General features: G+C 41.9%; 1 protein-coding gene across 1 annotated transcript; it reads right to left on the reverse strand.

Annotated features, from left to right (window-relative positions):
• LOC139460410 (snaclec VP12 subunit B-like) lies at positions 1-14,794 on the reverse strand. Its single transcript, XM_071241905.1, has 4 exons — positions 14,704-14,794; positions 2,598-2,732; positions 1,844-2,035; positions 1-209 (listed from the first exon to the last, which is right to left on the reverse strand). Exons 1-4 carry the CDS (start codon positions 14,792-14,794, stop codon positions 1-3), a joined length of 627 nt encoding a protein of 208 aa, XP_071098006.1.
• Positions 14,795-16,997: the final 2,203 nt, after the last annotated feature.

Raw genomic sequence — 16,997 nt, forward strand, 5'->3', positions numbered from 1 at the left:
TCAATTCAGTGGAATTTCACAAGCGTAATATGCCTTTCTCTGACAGCCATCATCGTTCCACTGGTATTGCAACAAACGAAGGTGGTCGACGCAGCTGCCATCTCCACTGTGTTCTCCAGGCGCCCACGGAGCCGACGTGATGGTGGTGTTGTCAAACCATTGCCACTTCTTAGTGACATGATTATATCGGGCTCCAATCCAAAATCGGCCTAAATAGAAATAGAAATAGAAAATCATCCATTCATTACTACCCGTGAATATCCGGGGGTAGAATGGGTCTTCAGCAACCCATTCTGGCCCTAAGAGGCGACTGTGCTTGTCGTCAGAAGAGACTAATGGGATCAGGTGGTTAGACTCGCTGACTTGGTTGATGTATGTCATCGATTACGTGGATCGATGCTCATGATGCCATTCACTGGATTGTCTGGTCCAGACTCGTATATTACAGACTGCCGTCATATAGCTGAAATATTGCTTGGTGCGGCGTTCAGCAACAATTAAACAAACAAACAACAGTTTCACGGACACTCCTTGTATGACCAGTGGTATGGACACGAAATGGACGAACAAACAGTCTGATCACCCCATCCATATAGTCGATGCTGTACAGACCGCCGCCATATTGCTGAAATATTGCTGAGTGCGGCGTTAAACAAACAAACAACTTATCTTGCTAGACACGTCGTCCGACCTTACATGCTTCAGCACAATACGCATTTTTATTTAAATTTCGCAACTATAGGGTCTAGATCAATAAAATTTGGTAACTTAGCAATAACCTAGTAATGCTATGCATTGAAACCGAAGTGCTCAATTAAATATTGTGTTTCACCAGTTAATATTGTTTGTAAGCAGGTAAAACGCATGTCATAACATGAACCACGCGCACAGCCGTTTATTTTTCTGAGGGTTTGCAAATACGCCGAAGCAGGTATGTTCGGAAATTGCCTAAAAGACGAAATCGTAAGGATGCATAGTTGAACGGACTGCATTTCCCTGTTTTGTTTGTTATTTAACGCCGCACTCAGCAATATTCCAGATATATGACTGCGGTTTGTAAATGATCGAGTCTGGACAGGACAATCCAGTGATTGATATCATGAGCATCGATCCATGCATTCTGGATACGATGACATGCATCAACAAAGTCAGCGAGCCTGACCACCCGAGCATAGTCGCCTATTACGCCAAGCATGGGTTGCTGAAGACCTATTTTACCCCGGATCTTTATGGGTCTGCAGGGAATTCGTATCGAGATTACATTTTTTTTATGATGACGTCAGTCGCCTCTTACGACAAGCATAGTCGCCTTTACGGGAAGCAAGGATCGTTGAAGACCAATTTTAACCCGGATCTTCACGGGTGGGACCCACCTTCAGTTCACCTATACACCTTGCACCTTATAACAGTTCAGCACATTTAAAAGTGTGTAAGAAGACTTATTAAAATCACAATATATGATTCATAATAACATGGTCACATTCAGATATATTTATTTGCCTTGCGTATACCGGATCTTCACGGGTCCGGGGTAGAATAGGTCTTCGGCAACCCATGCTTGCCGTAAATGGTGACTATGCTTGCCGTAAAAGGTAACTATGCTTGTCGCAAAAGGTGACTAACGGGATCGGGTGGTCTAGCTCGCTGACTTGGTTGATGTATGTCAACGATCCCAATTGCATGGATCGACGCTCATGGTGCCCATCACAGGATTGTCTGGTCAAGACTCGTATATTTACAGACCGCCATTATATAGCTGGTATGTTGCTGAGTGTGGCGTTAAACAACAAACAAACAAAACAAACAATGATAACAATACAATCATTAACAGAAAAAAACATACCTGGGGATAATTGTTTCACAAGCTCTCTCAGTTTATCATTTTTTGTAGCAGTGTCAGGTCTTATCAGATGTCCCTGGCTCATAGTACAGGCTCTCTCAGCATCAGCCCAGCTCTTTGTCACTTGTGTTTCAATCCTGTTACACATGTCAGTGTCAGCATCCCATGTGTAGCTAGGAGATGAAACACATGCCACTGAAAGGAAACAACCATTTGCCAGATTTGTATACTGGAATCTTCATTTAATTTCCTGCACTTTTCATAATTTTGCACACATTGCCAAAGATACATTGAAAAAGTTCGTAAATTTATTGCATGCCCAACTCTGCAATATCCTAGTTTGTCAAAAGCAGGCATACCAGCGGCTGTCAACTTGAACACATTACAACATGACAGTTTCTCAAACAATGATTTCCAATGATGGGAATAAAAATACCAACAGCAGATATTGTTGGGTACAGGGTATTCATTGCCGTGTACAATATCATCAAGAAAATACAAAAAGAATCCCCCCACAAAAAAGACACCCCCCCCCCCCGAAAAAAACAACAAAAAAACACCCTCAGTTCCAAGTGACATTACCGTGCATCAACTTCTAAATGACACCTACACTTCTGAAACAAATGGAATCAGAGTTAATTAAATCAACCGGTGTTTTATAACATTAGGGAGGTCTATTCTAATTGTTTGTGTAGTCACGTTCAATTTACATGAGGCAACATGATCAAGACAAAACATGCTTTGTATTCGACTGTACCTGTGTAATTGCGACATGTGTTTCCATCAGGGCGATGACCAACGTCACACCTACAGGAACCCTGGTGACAGTGGGAGTTGAGCAGAGACTTGCAGTCCACATCCAGCTCACAGTCAGAACCAACCGTAGGCAAAGCTGAAACAGTGGTAGTATTGTTTGAGTTGGCGATCCTCTGAACAAAGTCTTGTCTCTTCTTCCTTAATCTAACTCATCTCTCTATATCAAAATCAGGATAATGGCTATGTCATCATCTGAAAGAGAACTGTCGAAAACCACGCGCTTACATAATTCAAGTTCTGTTGGTTTGTTTGTTCTACGCCGCACACAGCAATAGCATATGACGGGGTTCTGGAAATAATCGAGTCTGGAAACAAAAGAGACCAGAATTTATGTTAGCGACAGAAAGCCAGACAATTCTGTTGTATACTGAACAACAAAAGTTCATGTGACATTGAATAAGATTTAATGCAAAGTTATGTTTTTTATCAAATCTGAAACAATTTCGGTTTGCAACAGATAATAGACTCCTTCAACTGTTTAAATGGTTTAATTTGCCATATTGACTTCAGAAAATGCGTGATTTCATAAACAACATGGACATGCCAAAATGTCAATTTACAAATCAATAGCGTGTGTCCACCTCTGGTTGCGATGCAAGCAACACATCTCCATCTCATGGAATGGACCAGGCGTCGAACAAAGTCCTGTGGGATATCTGTCCATATCTGTTGAGCATGCTTCGAAGTTCCTGGAGTGTCTGTGGAACACGTGGTTGACGTCGAAGGCACCGATCCATCTCATCCCACATGTGCTCAATTGGTGAGAGATCAGGGGAGCGAGCCGGCCAGGGGATGACATTCACGTTGTTTTGTTGAAGAGAATCCTGAACAAACCAAGCAATATGATGCCAGGCGTTGTCATGTTGAAAGGTAATGCCTGGGCCATGACGACGCAAAAACGGTAGATCAACAGGGCCGATGATCTCGTTGTGATAGCGCCGTCCATTGAGATTTCCCTCTACCACTATCAACCGGGTCCTCTGCCTTGCTGTAATCCCACCCATACCATAACGCTGCCGCCCCCGAACCGATCTTCTTCCATGACACAATGATTGACGTAACGTTCACCTCAACGTCGGTACACTCATATCCGACCATCGCTGTGGCTGAGGTGAAAACGAGACTCGTCAGTGAATAGAACTTGTTCCCACTGCATAGCCGTCCAGCGTAGACGCTGTCTGCACCACTGTAGACGTGCTTGACGGTGGTTTCCTGTCAAAGTGGGACGTCTGGTGGGTCTTCTGGCGACAATCCCTGCACATCTGAGGCGACGACGTACGGTTTGTGAAGATGTTCGTCGAAGGTCAGGGATGTTTCTTGCAGTCACTGTTGCTGGCTGGAATCGATTTCGTAGGTGTGTTGTTTGAATCCAGTTGTCTTGTCGATTATTGGTTACGCGTCGCCTGCCACTCGGAGGATGGTCTCTGACTGCATTCGTCTGTTGCCAACGTTGCCATAAACACCAAATGGTGTTTTTCTGGACGTTAAATTGTCTTGCAACATCACGTTGAATCGATCCAAATGTTTTTTTCTGAGTGGTTGTTGTCAGCACGATGCTAAACATATGGAATCCTGTTAAATAATGCCGATGCGACGTTAAATTTTAACTCACTGACTGTTAACGCACATGTTTTTATGCCCGTTCTTGGGTAGTGAAATGCATGGGGCTTGCATAAAAGTCAACTTTTGCATGGAATGCATTCTTTTCTGTAGCAGTTTCGTTTTTGTGACTTGATTCCATACATGTACTACAATATTGAAAACCAAACTTTATTTGTTTGAAAAATAAAAAAATATTGATGTCACAGGAACTTTTGTTGTTGATTATATGAATTTGCAGTGGTTTGTCTCTAACTTCACTGTCATGATGTCGTAGGTGTTGCTTCGTCGGCGAATGTCAGAACTCTTGGCTTGTTGTTCTTCTGAGACCAATTTCCTCGCACATCCATAAATCATCCGTTTCCTCTGGAAAGATGGGAACATTGTTTCTCATAGCTGCGAGGTTTTGTTGTGTGTGCTGTGTACTCTATAAACTCTGACACAAGGCATAACCCCAAAACTGAGAACTTGTTTCAAAGCAATCATTGGCACCATGACGTTAGTGGCTTTCATAATTAATAGGCTTAATGGAAAAGGAAAATTGAATCGATGTGGCCTCTGGATCAGACAACAATCTACTAGAAACTTGCGCAACGACATGGGTGTTGTCGTGTTTTAGGGAGTTGTGTCAGAGATGGCGTATTTAGTCTCTGCCTCCCACTGTCCTGGGCGGAACCCGATCGTCTAATGTCGCTACCGATATTATATTGGACATTTGTGACCAACTCGTAGCTCCTCTAGAAGGATTTGATATAGGGGTATAACTACATTTATGTTTGAGTCCAGTAGTAATAATCATTCCGGCAACACGCATTCATTGCTGTTAAAAGATTAGTAAAAAGATCTCTGAATCTCGTTATAATTGTTACTACAATATTAAAATCATTTGTTGTACATATTCTAACGTAAATATTCTCAGCTGTTCATCTTTTTATTTCCAAAAATATGTTTTAAGCTTCCTCATCATTTAAGAATCGCATTTGTGATTTGTTTGTTTGAAAGGGGAATTAAAATAACATTATAATTATGTTTTTCTTTTATATCGGCTGTCCATATACGCTGACTCATTTGGTAGTTAAATATCAATTATATAGTTTGCTTTTTGGTTATTGAAAAAAATAAATGTATTACATTAGTTTTACATAAACCTATTCTGTCAGGAATTATTGCTTTATTCCACTACGTATAGCTGGCAAGACTTATCATACTGCTACCAACCCGTAGATCATATGATTCCTGTTGACGTCTCTATTGTTGACAATAACAATCTTCATACGTTATTCAGGTGACCATGCTTGTCGTAAGTGAGTGAGTGAGTTGGGGTTAACGCTGCATTTAACAGTATTCCAGTTATATCGCGGCGTGTCAGCTTAATGTGGGAGGGAAGCCCGAAGTGATGCAAGTCTCAGACGTTTACCATTTCGGTGATACCCACGAGCACGTGTATGGGGCTAACAAACCTAGAAACATAATCGAAGCAAACCGCGATTCAAACCCACAATCATAGGTTTCTGGCGTGCCCAAGGGACGCAACTCTGCACACCGAATCGCGGCGCCTTACAGGACTGGGTCATCCGTGCCCCTTGCAGCCTGAAGAGGGATATTTAGAGGAACAGAACAGTGAATGACGTCATTAAAATTGTTCCAAAGTCCTGTACAAATACATTGTATTAAATTTGCAAAGCAGCTAAAATGGAGATTGAGAGCAGGGGAAGGTCCTCTATGCTGTAATGGCAGGGAGGTAAGTGAGTGAGTTTCAGTGTCTGGCAGTGATGCAGGTCTCAGACGTTTACCTCTTCGGTGAAACCCACGAGCACGGGTATGGTGCTGACAAACCTAGAAACATAATTGGGGCGAACCGGGATTCGAACCCACAATCATAGGTTTCTGGCGTGCCCAAGGGACGCAACTCTGCACAGCGGCGCCTTAGACGACTGGGCCACCCGTGTTCAAAACAATGTGATAGCAATGGGTCAGCAGTTCATACACAGCGCATGGAATGACCAGCCGATTGATAGAATCATGACAATTCATCCTCCAATCGACGTGAAATTGGGATTAAAGTGGTCTGTAAGGAAAGGAAACACTGTCCCTGGTTTGTGTACCTTCATCCTCCAGAATCCCTACCTCCATCGACACCTTGACGCAACCCATGGCAAATGTTCTACCCAATAAAGTCACCTTTTATGGCCTTTAATGGCTGGAGACACCCCGGGTTCCAACGGTGCAATATCTTATGGAATGGGTTAAGTCAGTGCGTGGTTTTGTCATTGGCAGAATCAAAAACTGAGAAGGAGAAAAGTGGAGCGGAGATGTCTTAGCTTGATGTCCTCCAATGCATGGCTGCCCTACATGAACAGTTTGTAGTTGTTCACACTGACAAGGCCTCAAATAACACAACCAGTGTATGTAAGCATCCCTATATTTTTTTAGGCCTTTATGTTAGTTGAGGACGATTCCTATATAACCATGCATCAGTGCTAAATGCCTCTCAAATAACTTATTCATTACTACTGTCAAACAAAGACGTGTAGGACTCTGAGGCTGCGATGTAAGTCAGCATGGCAAGAATACCGAGGTAGATACACCTGAAGATGAGACTGAAGAGAATCTGCATGATTCTTGCTCAGAAGTACATATGATATGTATATAATATGTTGTACTTCACAGTTACAGACAACGGCAGCACTCCTTTGAAGGAATAACAATTTGCCCGACTCCACCAAAGATAAGTTGAATGTTTATTTATTTAAACGGATATTGTAATGTAGGAAGCTGCTTTTCACTACCTCAATTATACAGAAAATCAATAACGGGCTGTGTGAAGGCATTCAATCACAATGACAGAAGCCGAGTGTAATACAACTGAATAAGTATGTTTTGTATCGGAGAATTCGAACCTGGCAATTAGCTAAAAGTCAAGGGTATAATGATCACAACAGAATGGAGATTTAATTATATGTTGTCTAAGAACTGTGTACATGATACGAAGTTTTTGTAATCATTTCAAGTGCAAATATTTATCTGGCTCGGGTCAATTATTTGCAGTAAACACACACTGCCATACACTTGCACACACACACACTGCCACACACACACTGCCACACACACACAGGCATACACCCACACACGCACACACAAGCACACTCCTTTCTTTATCTTCCTATATCAAGAACTTCGAGGCATAATCTTGAAATATCTACATGTGGCCTTCATACACATGCGTGATCAATAACCACGATTTCACAGACACCCGCTGAAGAGTTGCCATGTGCACGCTGTATGTTTCTCTAGACGGTCGCAAGCACTGAGTCTTACCAGGTGATGTAAAGAAGAGAATGAAGCAGTTTCAAGGTCAAATAACTGTTGGTTAGTTAGGTTACTGCATCTAAGCGTGAGTATGTGAGTAGTAAAACCAAACAAATGTGTGTTTTTTTAGTAATGCAGCATACAATCTTTAGAAACTGCTTTTTATGAAATACATTGTATTCGGTGCTCCCTGTTTCTCTATGTATGTATACAGCCTCAGAAATGCTGGTTACTTAATCCATACATTCAATGCAATTGAACAACTGTTTTGGTTCACAACGCATCTGATGGACAACACATAGCATGTCCATGGGCATATACTTACTTAAGTTTCAACAAACTCTATTGATCTATTGTGTGACTGGTTTTCTGGTCCACCACTTGATTGTCTGGCTTGTTTACAATGTCATATTTACGCTCAATGCGATCTCCTTTGGTGGATTGCCGAGACGGGTTCTACTGTGGCGTTGACATAGTTATATCCATGCCATTGTTTCAGATACGAACCCGATACTTTTGGATACGTATAGCTTATGACCATCATGAAAGCAGTGTGGCTAAAGTGTTGGATGCTAGGTAATATAAAGCACAGCAGAACAATGACAAACATTCTACAACGATGACAGCGTTGTCTTTGTTTATCGAAAAGAAAATATGTCTGTACTTGTTGTAAGGGAAACCATGTATGGTGATAACCTTGGTTTGAGTGGGTCCGTGAAGATTCTGGGGTAGAATAGGTCTTCAGCAACCCATGCTTGTCGTAAAAGGCGACTAACGGGATCGGATGGTCAGGCTCGCTGAGTTGGTTTCAGCATGTCATCGATCCCAATTGCGTGGAACGATGATCATGATATTGATCACTGGATTGTCTGGTCCAGACTCGATTATTTACAGACCACCATCATATAGCTGGAATATTGCTGAGTGCGGTGTTAAACAACAAACCAACCAACCAACCATCTGGGGTTGAGTGAATGGCGTGAAGAAGTGATCATAGTGTCATGCTGTTTTCTACCCTGTTATTTAAAATGCCTTGTGCGCAGCCAGTTACTGGTATTGATTTTCTGTTTGACTAAGGTAGCTAGCTACAGGGCATTCAACTAGCTGCCTACATGAAGCAAATTGACTTAGAACATATCAACATTCAGTTTACCTCACAGGCGTGTATAGTGTCATTCCTTCAAAGGATTGTCGCCGTTAGAGTGGTATCTGAAACTGTGAAGTTCAACTGCATTAGCAAAAATCTTGGATAACTTCTAAACCCGAAACATGCAGATACCATCTCTCTTCAGTCTCATCCTCAGGTGTATCTCCGTCGTTAGTCTCACCATGCTGACTTACATCGCAACCTCCGAGTCCTTCACGTCTTTGTATGCACGGCACCTTATGGAGTACGACGGTAGGAAGATTTTACAGTCAGAAATACAGACTTTCAACAATCTGACCAAGATCGACTGTCTCAGTGCATGTTCTAGAGAGAAGTACTGTGTAAGCTTTCACTTCTATCCCGGTGGGCCAACCTGTGTCACTATGCGAGAACGTTTCAACAATGTTACTGTGACGTCAACTGCTGTCCCTGGGTATCAGCTTTTCCAGACTGATAAACGTAAGCATGCAATCTGATTTTCTTCCAAAAAGTGATAAATCCCTTGCCTCATGCGTGAATACCCTTTTAATATGAAGAGAATATGTGCAAACAATGACATATTGACAAAAGTTTATCACAGCGCCTCGTGAACAGACTAAATATCCAGATGTATGTCACAGAGTGTGTCAAATAGTGAATTTGGTTTAATGAAACTTTCTGATTTCGACTGCGCTAATTCATTGGTGCATGTGCACGTGTGACGTCAAGACAACCATATTGGGTTGGTGAGTCTAAGTAATTGATACCAAACTTCCACATTAACAGCCCTGACAACTCTTGGGTTGAGATAAATATGTGGCATATCCGTAGGCAACCGGATAGGGGAGAACCACATCCGTCCCCGACGTCCAGCAATGCGCCAACGTTTGCTTCCACGTAACCGCTCAGCTCTCTGTAGACAGCGTCTGTTGTTCAGAAGACAGGACTGTTTACAATGTAGTCCAGATTTGAGCTGGACAGCACTGATGGTCGTGCAAGGGTCTACGGGTGTTCTGAAAAGAGCGTCAGTTTGTGGAGTAGAAGGGTAAGGGTATGGGGTGGTATCACAACTCATAGGAAAACACACCTCATCATTGCTAATTGCTTGCTTTGCGGTTGTTTTGATATCTTAAGCATAAGCATTTTTTTCCTGTATGAATTTTTTGCTGCAATTTTTGTTGCTGCTGACAGATGAGAAGAGCCTGGCTAGAATGTTGGCCTTCTATTTGATTGTATGGGCGTTTGCTAGCTTGGGTATTGCTCCAGTCTATTTTAGCGTGTGTGTTTTTCATTCAGAGATTTGTAGAAGATCTGCCATGACTGTTTTACGAGCTGTCTTACTTTTGTCCTGGCTGCTCGGACTTTGGCGAAGGCTGATTTATCTCTTCTTGACCTATTTAGGGCTTTCTTTCTTACTCTCATAGCGTTTGATATTTCCCTGTTCCACCATGGTACTGGAGTTTTGAGGTCTTTTTTTGATAAATTCTTCAGCTGCGGCACAAATTACTGAGGGGAGATTTTGGCAATAATGATGAAGTTTATCCAAGGCAATTTCTGAGGATTTGAATGACATACATTCCATAACGTGTGGGACTGCCGTCGTTCAGAGGTATGAGATTGTCGTCTTCAACCCATTTCCCAACCATTTTGCCGTATTTGCATAAATCATTCCTGTCTTCCCAGAAAGGACGTTGGGCATTAAAGTCACCAAGGATTATCCCATTTTTGCCTACTATTTGAGCTAGTCTCGTTAGCTCTTCAATGTTTGTTTTAGGGGTAACACTGTGGTATATGTTAGCTATGCGTAATTCATTGCCATTTGACAGCTTTAGAGAGATTACTTGGGTTTCAAGATTTTCAGCGAGAGGTTTTTGATTCGATATTTGTTGAGGTACAGCTGTCGTTGAGAAGAGCGATTAGTTCTTCTCCTTTGTTGCCAGGTCTTTTTTCTGTCTTTTCTATATCGGGTGTACCGAGGTAGTGTGATTTTGGCTTTTTCACTTAGTTTAGTTTCCTGTATTAGAATGACAAGTGGCTTTATCACCTGTTTTTTTACGAGAGCATTCAGTTCATTGTGATGGCCCTTAAGGCCATTTGCGTTCCACTGTAATAAAAGCAAGTCCATGATTGTATAGATGAGCTCTGATTGAGTTTTAGGGCATACCCTATTAAGGAACTGTTTCTTTGTTCCTTTGTATTTCAGCATTTTGGAAGCCAGTTTGAGGATTCAGGTTCCTATGGCTTTGGCACTCATTTTCCTTCTTGTAATTTGGATCAATGCCGTAACAATGAACTCTACAACTTTGTTTTTGTTCTGAGCCTCTTGTTTACCATGAGCTGGTGTTTTCTTTGCCTCACTGATTTGTTGGCTGAGTGCCTCAGTTTGAGAATTAGAAGGCATCTGGTTTGATTGGGGCCTTAGGGCATTTCCCCCTTGCGTTTTGCAGTGACTTTCTGTCTGCAAGCAGGCGGATCAGTGCTCACAGATTCGATTGTTTGCCCAGGGCTGACAGATTCCATTGTTTGCTCAGTAGAGTGATCAGTAGTCACTTTGGATGTTTTGACCTCCGGGGATTGAATAGATTTGGATTCAGATTGCTGAGTAGGTATTTTATTTATGCGTTTGCTGATGAGCAAGCCAAGGACGAATGGCCCTCTTTCTTGCAGTTTGTACACCACGTGTTTGCAAGAAACGCGGGAGCACTTGAGTGGCTGGTTGCATGATGTTTTTGTATGTCCTTAGAGCATACAGATTGTGCATTGGGTTGGCCTTTTCCTCTATGGCATAGTTTCTATGACCTTACCGCCTAGATTTAGGTGGTTGGGGAATGACTGGCCTAGTAATATGAGTACAACTTGTTGCTTGTTTGTTGTTTAACGCCGCACTCAGCAATATACCAGCTATATGACGGCGGTCTGTAAAATAATCGAGTCTGGACGAGACAATCCAGTAATTGACATCATGAGCATCGATCCACGCAATTGGGATCGATGACATGTACCAACCAAGTCATTGAGCCTGACCACCCGATCCCGTTAGTCGCCTTTCACAACAGGTATGGGTTGCTGAAGACATATTCTACATAGGATCTTCACTGGTTGTGAGTATTGCTGTGACATTACTATCACCTAGCGTCTATCTATCCTTGGCGTTTAACGACAGCTTCTACCCCTGGTAATTTCGCAGTCGGGGTAAGTGGTAAGTAAAATAGAATAATGGTTAAATAAAAGTAAATCATCACACCCATTAAACTATAAATGATAAACCTAATCCTATACTACTGTGTCTATAATATACTCAACAACAACAGTTCCTGTGACACCAATATTTCAGTGCAATTTTCAAACAATAAAACTTTGTTTTCAATACTGTAGTACATGTATGGAATCAAGTCACAAAAACGCAACTGCTACAGAAAAGCATGCATTCCATGCAAAAGTTGACTTTTATGCAGGCCCCCTGTATTTCACTACCCAAGAACGGGCATAAAAACATGTGCGTTAACGGGCGACCATATGCATTGTTTAGCATCGTGCTGACAACATCCACTCAGAAAAACAAAAACATTACGCAATTATTCAACATTACGAAATTCCACGCCTGTCCGAAAATGAGCGTCTGCGAGCCATTGGTATTCTTGAAGCAGGATCGACTGAAAAGTGATGTTGAAAGATAATTTAACGTCCACAGAAACACCATTTGGTGTTTATGGCAACGTTGACAACAGACGAATGCAGTCAGAGACCATCCTCGGAGCGGCAGGCCACGCGTAACCAATAATCGACAAGACAACTGGATTCGAACAACACACTTATGAAATCGATTCCATCCAGCAACAGTGACTATAAGAAACATCCCTGGCCTTCGACGAATATGCTCACAAACCGTACATCGTCGCCTCAGATGTGCAGGGATTGTCGCCAGGAGACACGCCAGACGTCTCATTTTGACAGGAAACCACCGTCAAACATGTCCACAGTGGTGCAGACAGCGCCCACGCTGGACGGCCATGCAGTGGAGACAAGTTTTATTCACTGACAAGTCACATGTTCACCTCAGCCACAGCGATGGACGGATTCGAGTGTACCGACGTCGAGGTGAACGTTACGTCAATCATTGTGTCATCATCTTCCCGAGGCAAGAGAGTTAACTGACTATAAAAGTCCAGTTTCCACCCTTGCCGAACTAGGCTGGTATTATGGAGTTACATTTTGGCTGGACTAACGAGTCCATGCATAGTGCAATCAAAATCGCGCTTCGAAATCGAAATCAGGTTCGTAAAGTGTCATGCGTAGTTCGGACGACTGCAGGATTTGCAAAGCATGTGCACCGCTAACTCGTTGTCAACGTATATTTTCTATATCTTTTCATGTTTTTAATCAAGGTGCTCACGTGATTTAATGCACTTCGCGATGTAAGACTCGTTTGATCACAATATAGATCTTGATTATCGATCAGATCGTCTTGACTGGGCGCCACCGTTTTGTTTGAAGCAAATGCTAATGATACGAGAGGTTGAATCTGATTGGTCAATAGGAGGGGCATCGCCTCGGGAAGATGTTCTGTCATGGAAGAAGATCGGTTCGGGACGGCAGCGTTATGGTATTGGGTGGGATTACAGCAAGAGAGAGGACCCGTTTAAGAGTGGTAGAGGGAAATATCAATGGGCGAGATCATCGGCCCTGTTGTTCTTTTTTTTTTGCGTTGTCATGGCCCAGGCATTACCTTTCAACATAACAACGCCCGGCCTCATATTGCTCGACTTGTTCAGGTTTCCCTTCAACAAAACAACGTGAAACACGCTCAATAATATGGGCAGATACCCCACAGGACTTTGTGCGACGCCTGGTCAATTCCATGAGACAAAAATGTGTTGCTTGCATCGCATCCAGATGTGGACACACACGCTATTAATTTGTAAATCGTCATTTTGGCATGTTTTTTTTGTGAAATCACGCTTTTTCTGATGTCAGTATGGCAAATTAAACCATTTCAACACTTACATGAGTCTTTTATCTGTTGCAAACCGAAATTGTTTCAGATTTGGTAAAAAACGTTTTTGTTGTTCAGTATATGTGCAATAAGTGTATTAAATCTAAGTAGAAAGAGACAAGTTTGGTAGTAATATATTAGTTTTGAATGTAAATTATATGGCCTAAAGGAGCTGTAAAGGAGTTGAAAGAGCAGTCAAAACTATCCTAATGTTTTTTTAGTTATACTTAGAAAAAAAGGTAAAGCATAAATAGAGTTATATGCAATTTAGAATAAGGGGCTTTAATAAAGAGTGAAGGGGTATAAGCGCCTAACGAAAGTCTAAACTGGCTGGGGTGGGGTGATGTTTGGTCTGGGGGCGCGTTAGCCGTGTGCTAGATGAAAACTGGAGAGTTGTTAGTGGCCTTGGCTGGTTAATTGCGATTGTTATTTAGTAGTATGGATAAAAGGAAATTGGTGCGCGGACGTCGGAGAAGACAGTTTCCATTTAGCAGATTGTTGTACAGTTTGTTTCGGGTGATCTAAAGCTTGGTGGTGGATTTGGTTAAGCAGGCTGTTTATAAGTAGACAAGCTAAGGACGTGCTAAATATGTATCTGCCACATGTATATCAAATGACTCGCTTCCAATCGTTAGAGACATTGTGTGAATATCATTATGAAAAAAGATAGAAGGGGGGTGTCCAAATAACTTACTTGTTGCTGTTTCCTGGACCGCGGTTATAATAATGCATTCCTTAGTTTCCACACTGAAACGCTGACCACAGCACTATGTCTGTACTGGATGCTAGTATAATGAATATGACCAGTACATAATTCATGAAGACTGAGCCTAGTCACAACAATAACTCTTTCATGAACAAAAATGAAGAACTTGATTTATGTAAGCGTGTTAGCGTTTCCTTATCATGGAGACAGTGGCATTGCTTATTAAGATAGGCGAAGTTTAGGAAGGAGACACAAGCTTTTCTTCAGACTATCGATACTTAAAACAGTGCTAACACTCTTTCAGCTTTGCCTACGGTTGGTTCTGACTGTGAGCTGGATGTGGACTGCAAGTCTCTGCTCAACTCCCACTGTCACCAGGGTTCCTGTAGGTGTGACGTTGGTCATCGCCCTGATGGAAACACATGTCGCAATTACACAGGTACAGTCGACTATAGTGCATGTTTTGTCTTGATCATGTTGCCTCATGTAAATTGACCGTGACTACAAAACAATTAGAATAGACCACCCTATTTAAATAAAAACACCGGTTGATTTAATTAACGCTGATTCCATTTGCTTTAGATGTTTAGGTGTCATTTAGAATGTGATGCACGGTAATGTCACTTTGAACTGATTGTGGTGAAAGGAGTTGGTTTTTTGTGTGTGTTTTTATTTTGGTGTTTTCTTTTGTTTATTTTATTAATTATTATTTTTATATTTTTATTTTTATTTTTTTTTCGTTTTGTTTTGTGGGGAGGGAATATTTTCGTTCCCCTCAATTTATGACCTTGAATTTAACACATTTTCTTGTGAAGTTAACTTGTTGAGCGCCAGTGAAGAATGAAGATTTTTAGAACATATGATGGTTTACTTGTGTTACCGTTTTGCTCCACAGGAAAACGATGAATTGCAAAATAACTCGAATCGGGAATATTCTTTTTAATGTTGATGATATGGTACACGGCAATGAATTCCTTCTAGCCAACAATATCTGCTGTTGGTATTTTTATTCCCATCATTGGAAAACGTTGTTTGAGAAACTGTCATGTTGTAATGTGTTCAAGTTGACAGCCACTGGTATGCCTGCTTTTGACAAACTAGGATATTGCAGATTGGGACATGCAATTATTTAAGGAAATTATCACAGTGTCTTTGACAATGTGTGCAAAACAAGGACAATGTGCAGGACATTTAACGAAGATTTCAGGTATACAAAACTGGCAAATGGTTGTATGCTTCCAGCATCATGTGTTTCATCTCCTGGCTACACATGGGATGCTGACACTGACATGTGCTACAGGATTGAAACACAAGTGAAGAAGAGCTGGGCTGATGCAGAGAGAGCCTGTACTATCAACCAGGGCCATCTGGTCAGACCTGACACTGCTACCAAAAATGATAAATTGAGAGAGCATCTGCAACAATTATCCGCAGGTATGTTTTTTTCTGTTAATGATTGTATTGTTATCACTGGATTCATTCTATTATTGTGTCACTACTTGTTAAACGTCAATGAAGGTATATGCCTCCATCTCTTTATCTGGCCATTACAAGTGATTAAATCAAGTCAAATTTTGATAAATGTATATCATCGTACCCCTATAGCGCGGACCGTTGATCGTACCATCAAACACTGCTGTCCCGCTCACTGGTGAAAATGGCAAAGCACTGACCATATGGTCATGGGATCATTGCTGCATGTTAGTCCCACTCTTTAGCCACAGAACCGGGTAGGCGAGCGATGGCCGGAATATTCCAGGGAATATTGACAGTGTAAGTAAACGCCACAAAGTCCGTTTCGTATTCAATAGAAATCTCTGTTAAAAGCAGAGTCGATTGTACGATTCAGACTTTATCATGAGCATGTGCATCAATATAAAATAGCGACGACACCAGGTGTTCGCAAACCGGTGCGCGTACCCTCTCCCGTCGGTGGCACCCGTCACAAACAAATGTTCTGTCTGGGCAAAGTCACAATGAGTGAAAGCATGAGCCACGATTGACATCACTGACGCTTTCAATGATATTTTGACGCTTGAATATATCCACTCATATTTCTGAGACGATTTTCGCAGTTGGCGGCTTCACTTCGTATTGGGTCTCCTCAGTAAAACTTTACTGAAGGATCAATGTATACTCAAGGCAAATAAATATATCCGAACGTGATCATGTTATTACGAATCATATATTGTGATTTTGTTCAGTCACCTTACACACATTTACATGTGCTGAACTGTTGCAAGGTGTATGGGTGAGCTTAAGGTGGGTCCCACCCGTGAAGATCCGGGTTAGAATTGGTCTTCAACGATCCATGCTTGCCGTACAAGGCGACTATGCTTGTCGTAAGAGGCGACTGACGTCATCCTATCTCAATTGCGTGGATCGATGCTCATGATATCAATGACTGGATTGTCTTGTCCAGACTCGATTTGTTACAGACCGCCGTCATATAGCTAGAATATTTTTGAGTGTAGCATTAAACAACAAATAAACAGAAAAAACAGGGAAATACAGTCCGTTCAACAATGCATCCTTACGATTTCGTCTTTTAGGCCATTTCCGAAAATTCCTGCTTCGGCGCATTTCAAAACCCTCAGAAAAATAAACG

Source organism: Haliotis cracherodii, unplaced genomic scaffold, assembly GCF_022045235.1.
Source record: "Haliotis cracherodii isolate W230 unplaced genomic scaffold, xgHalCrac1.p SCAF_14, whole genome shotgun sequence".
Classification (NCBI taxonomy): Eukaryota; Metazoa; Mollusca; class Gastropoda; order Lepetellida; family Haliotidae; genus Haliotis; species Haliotis cracherodii.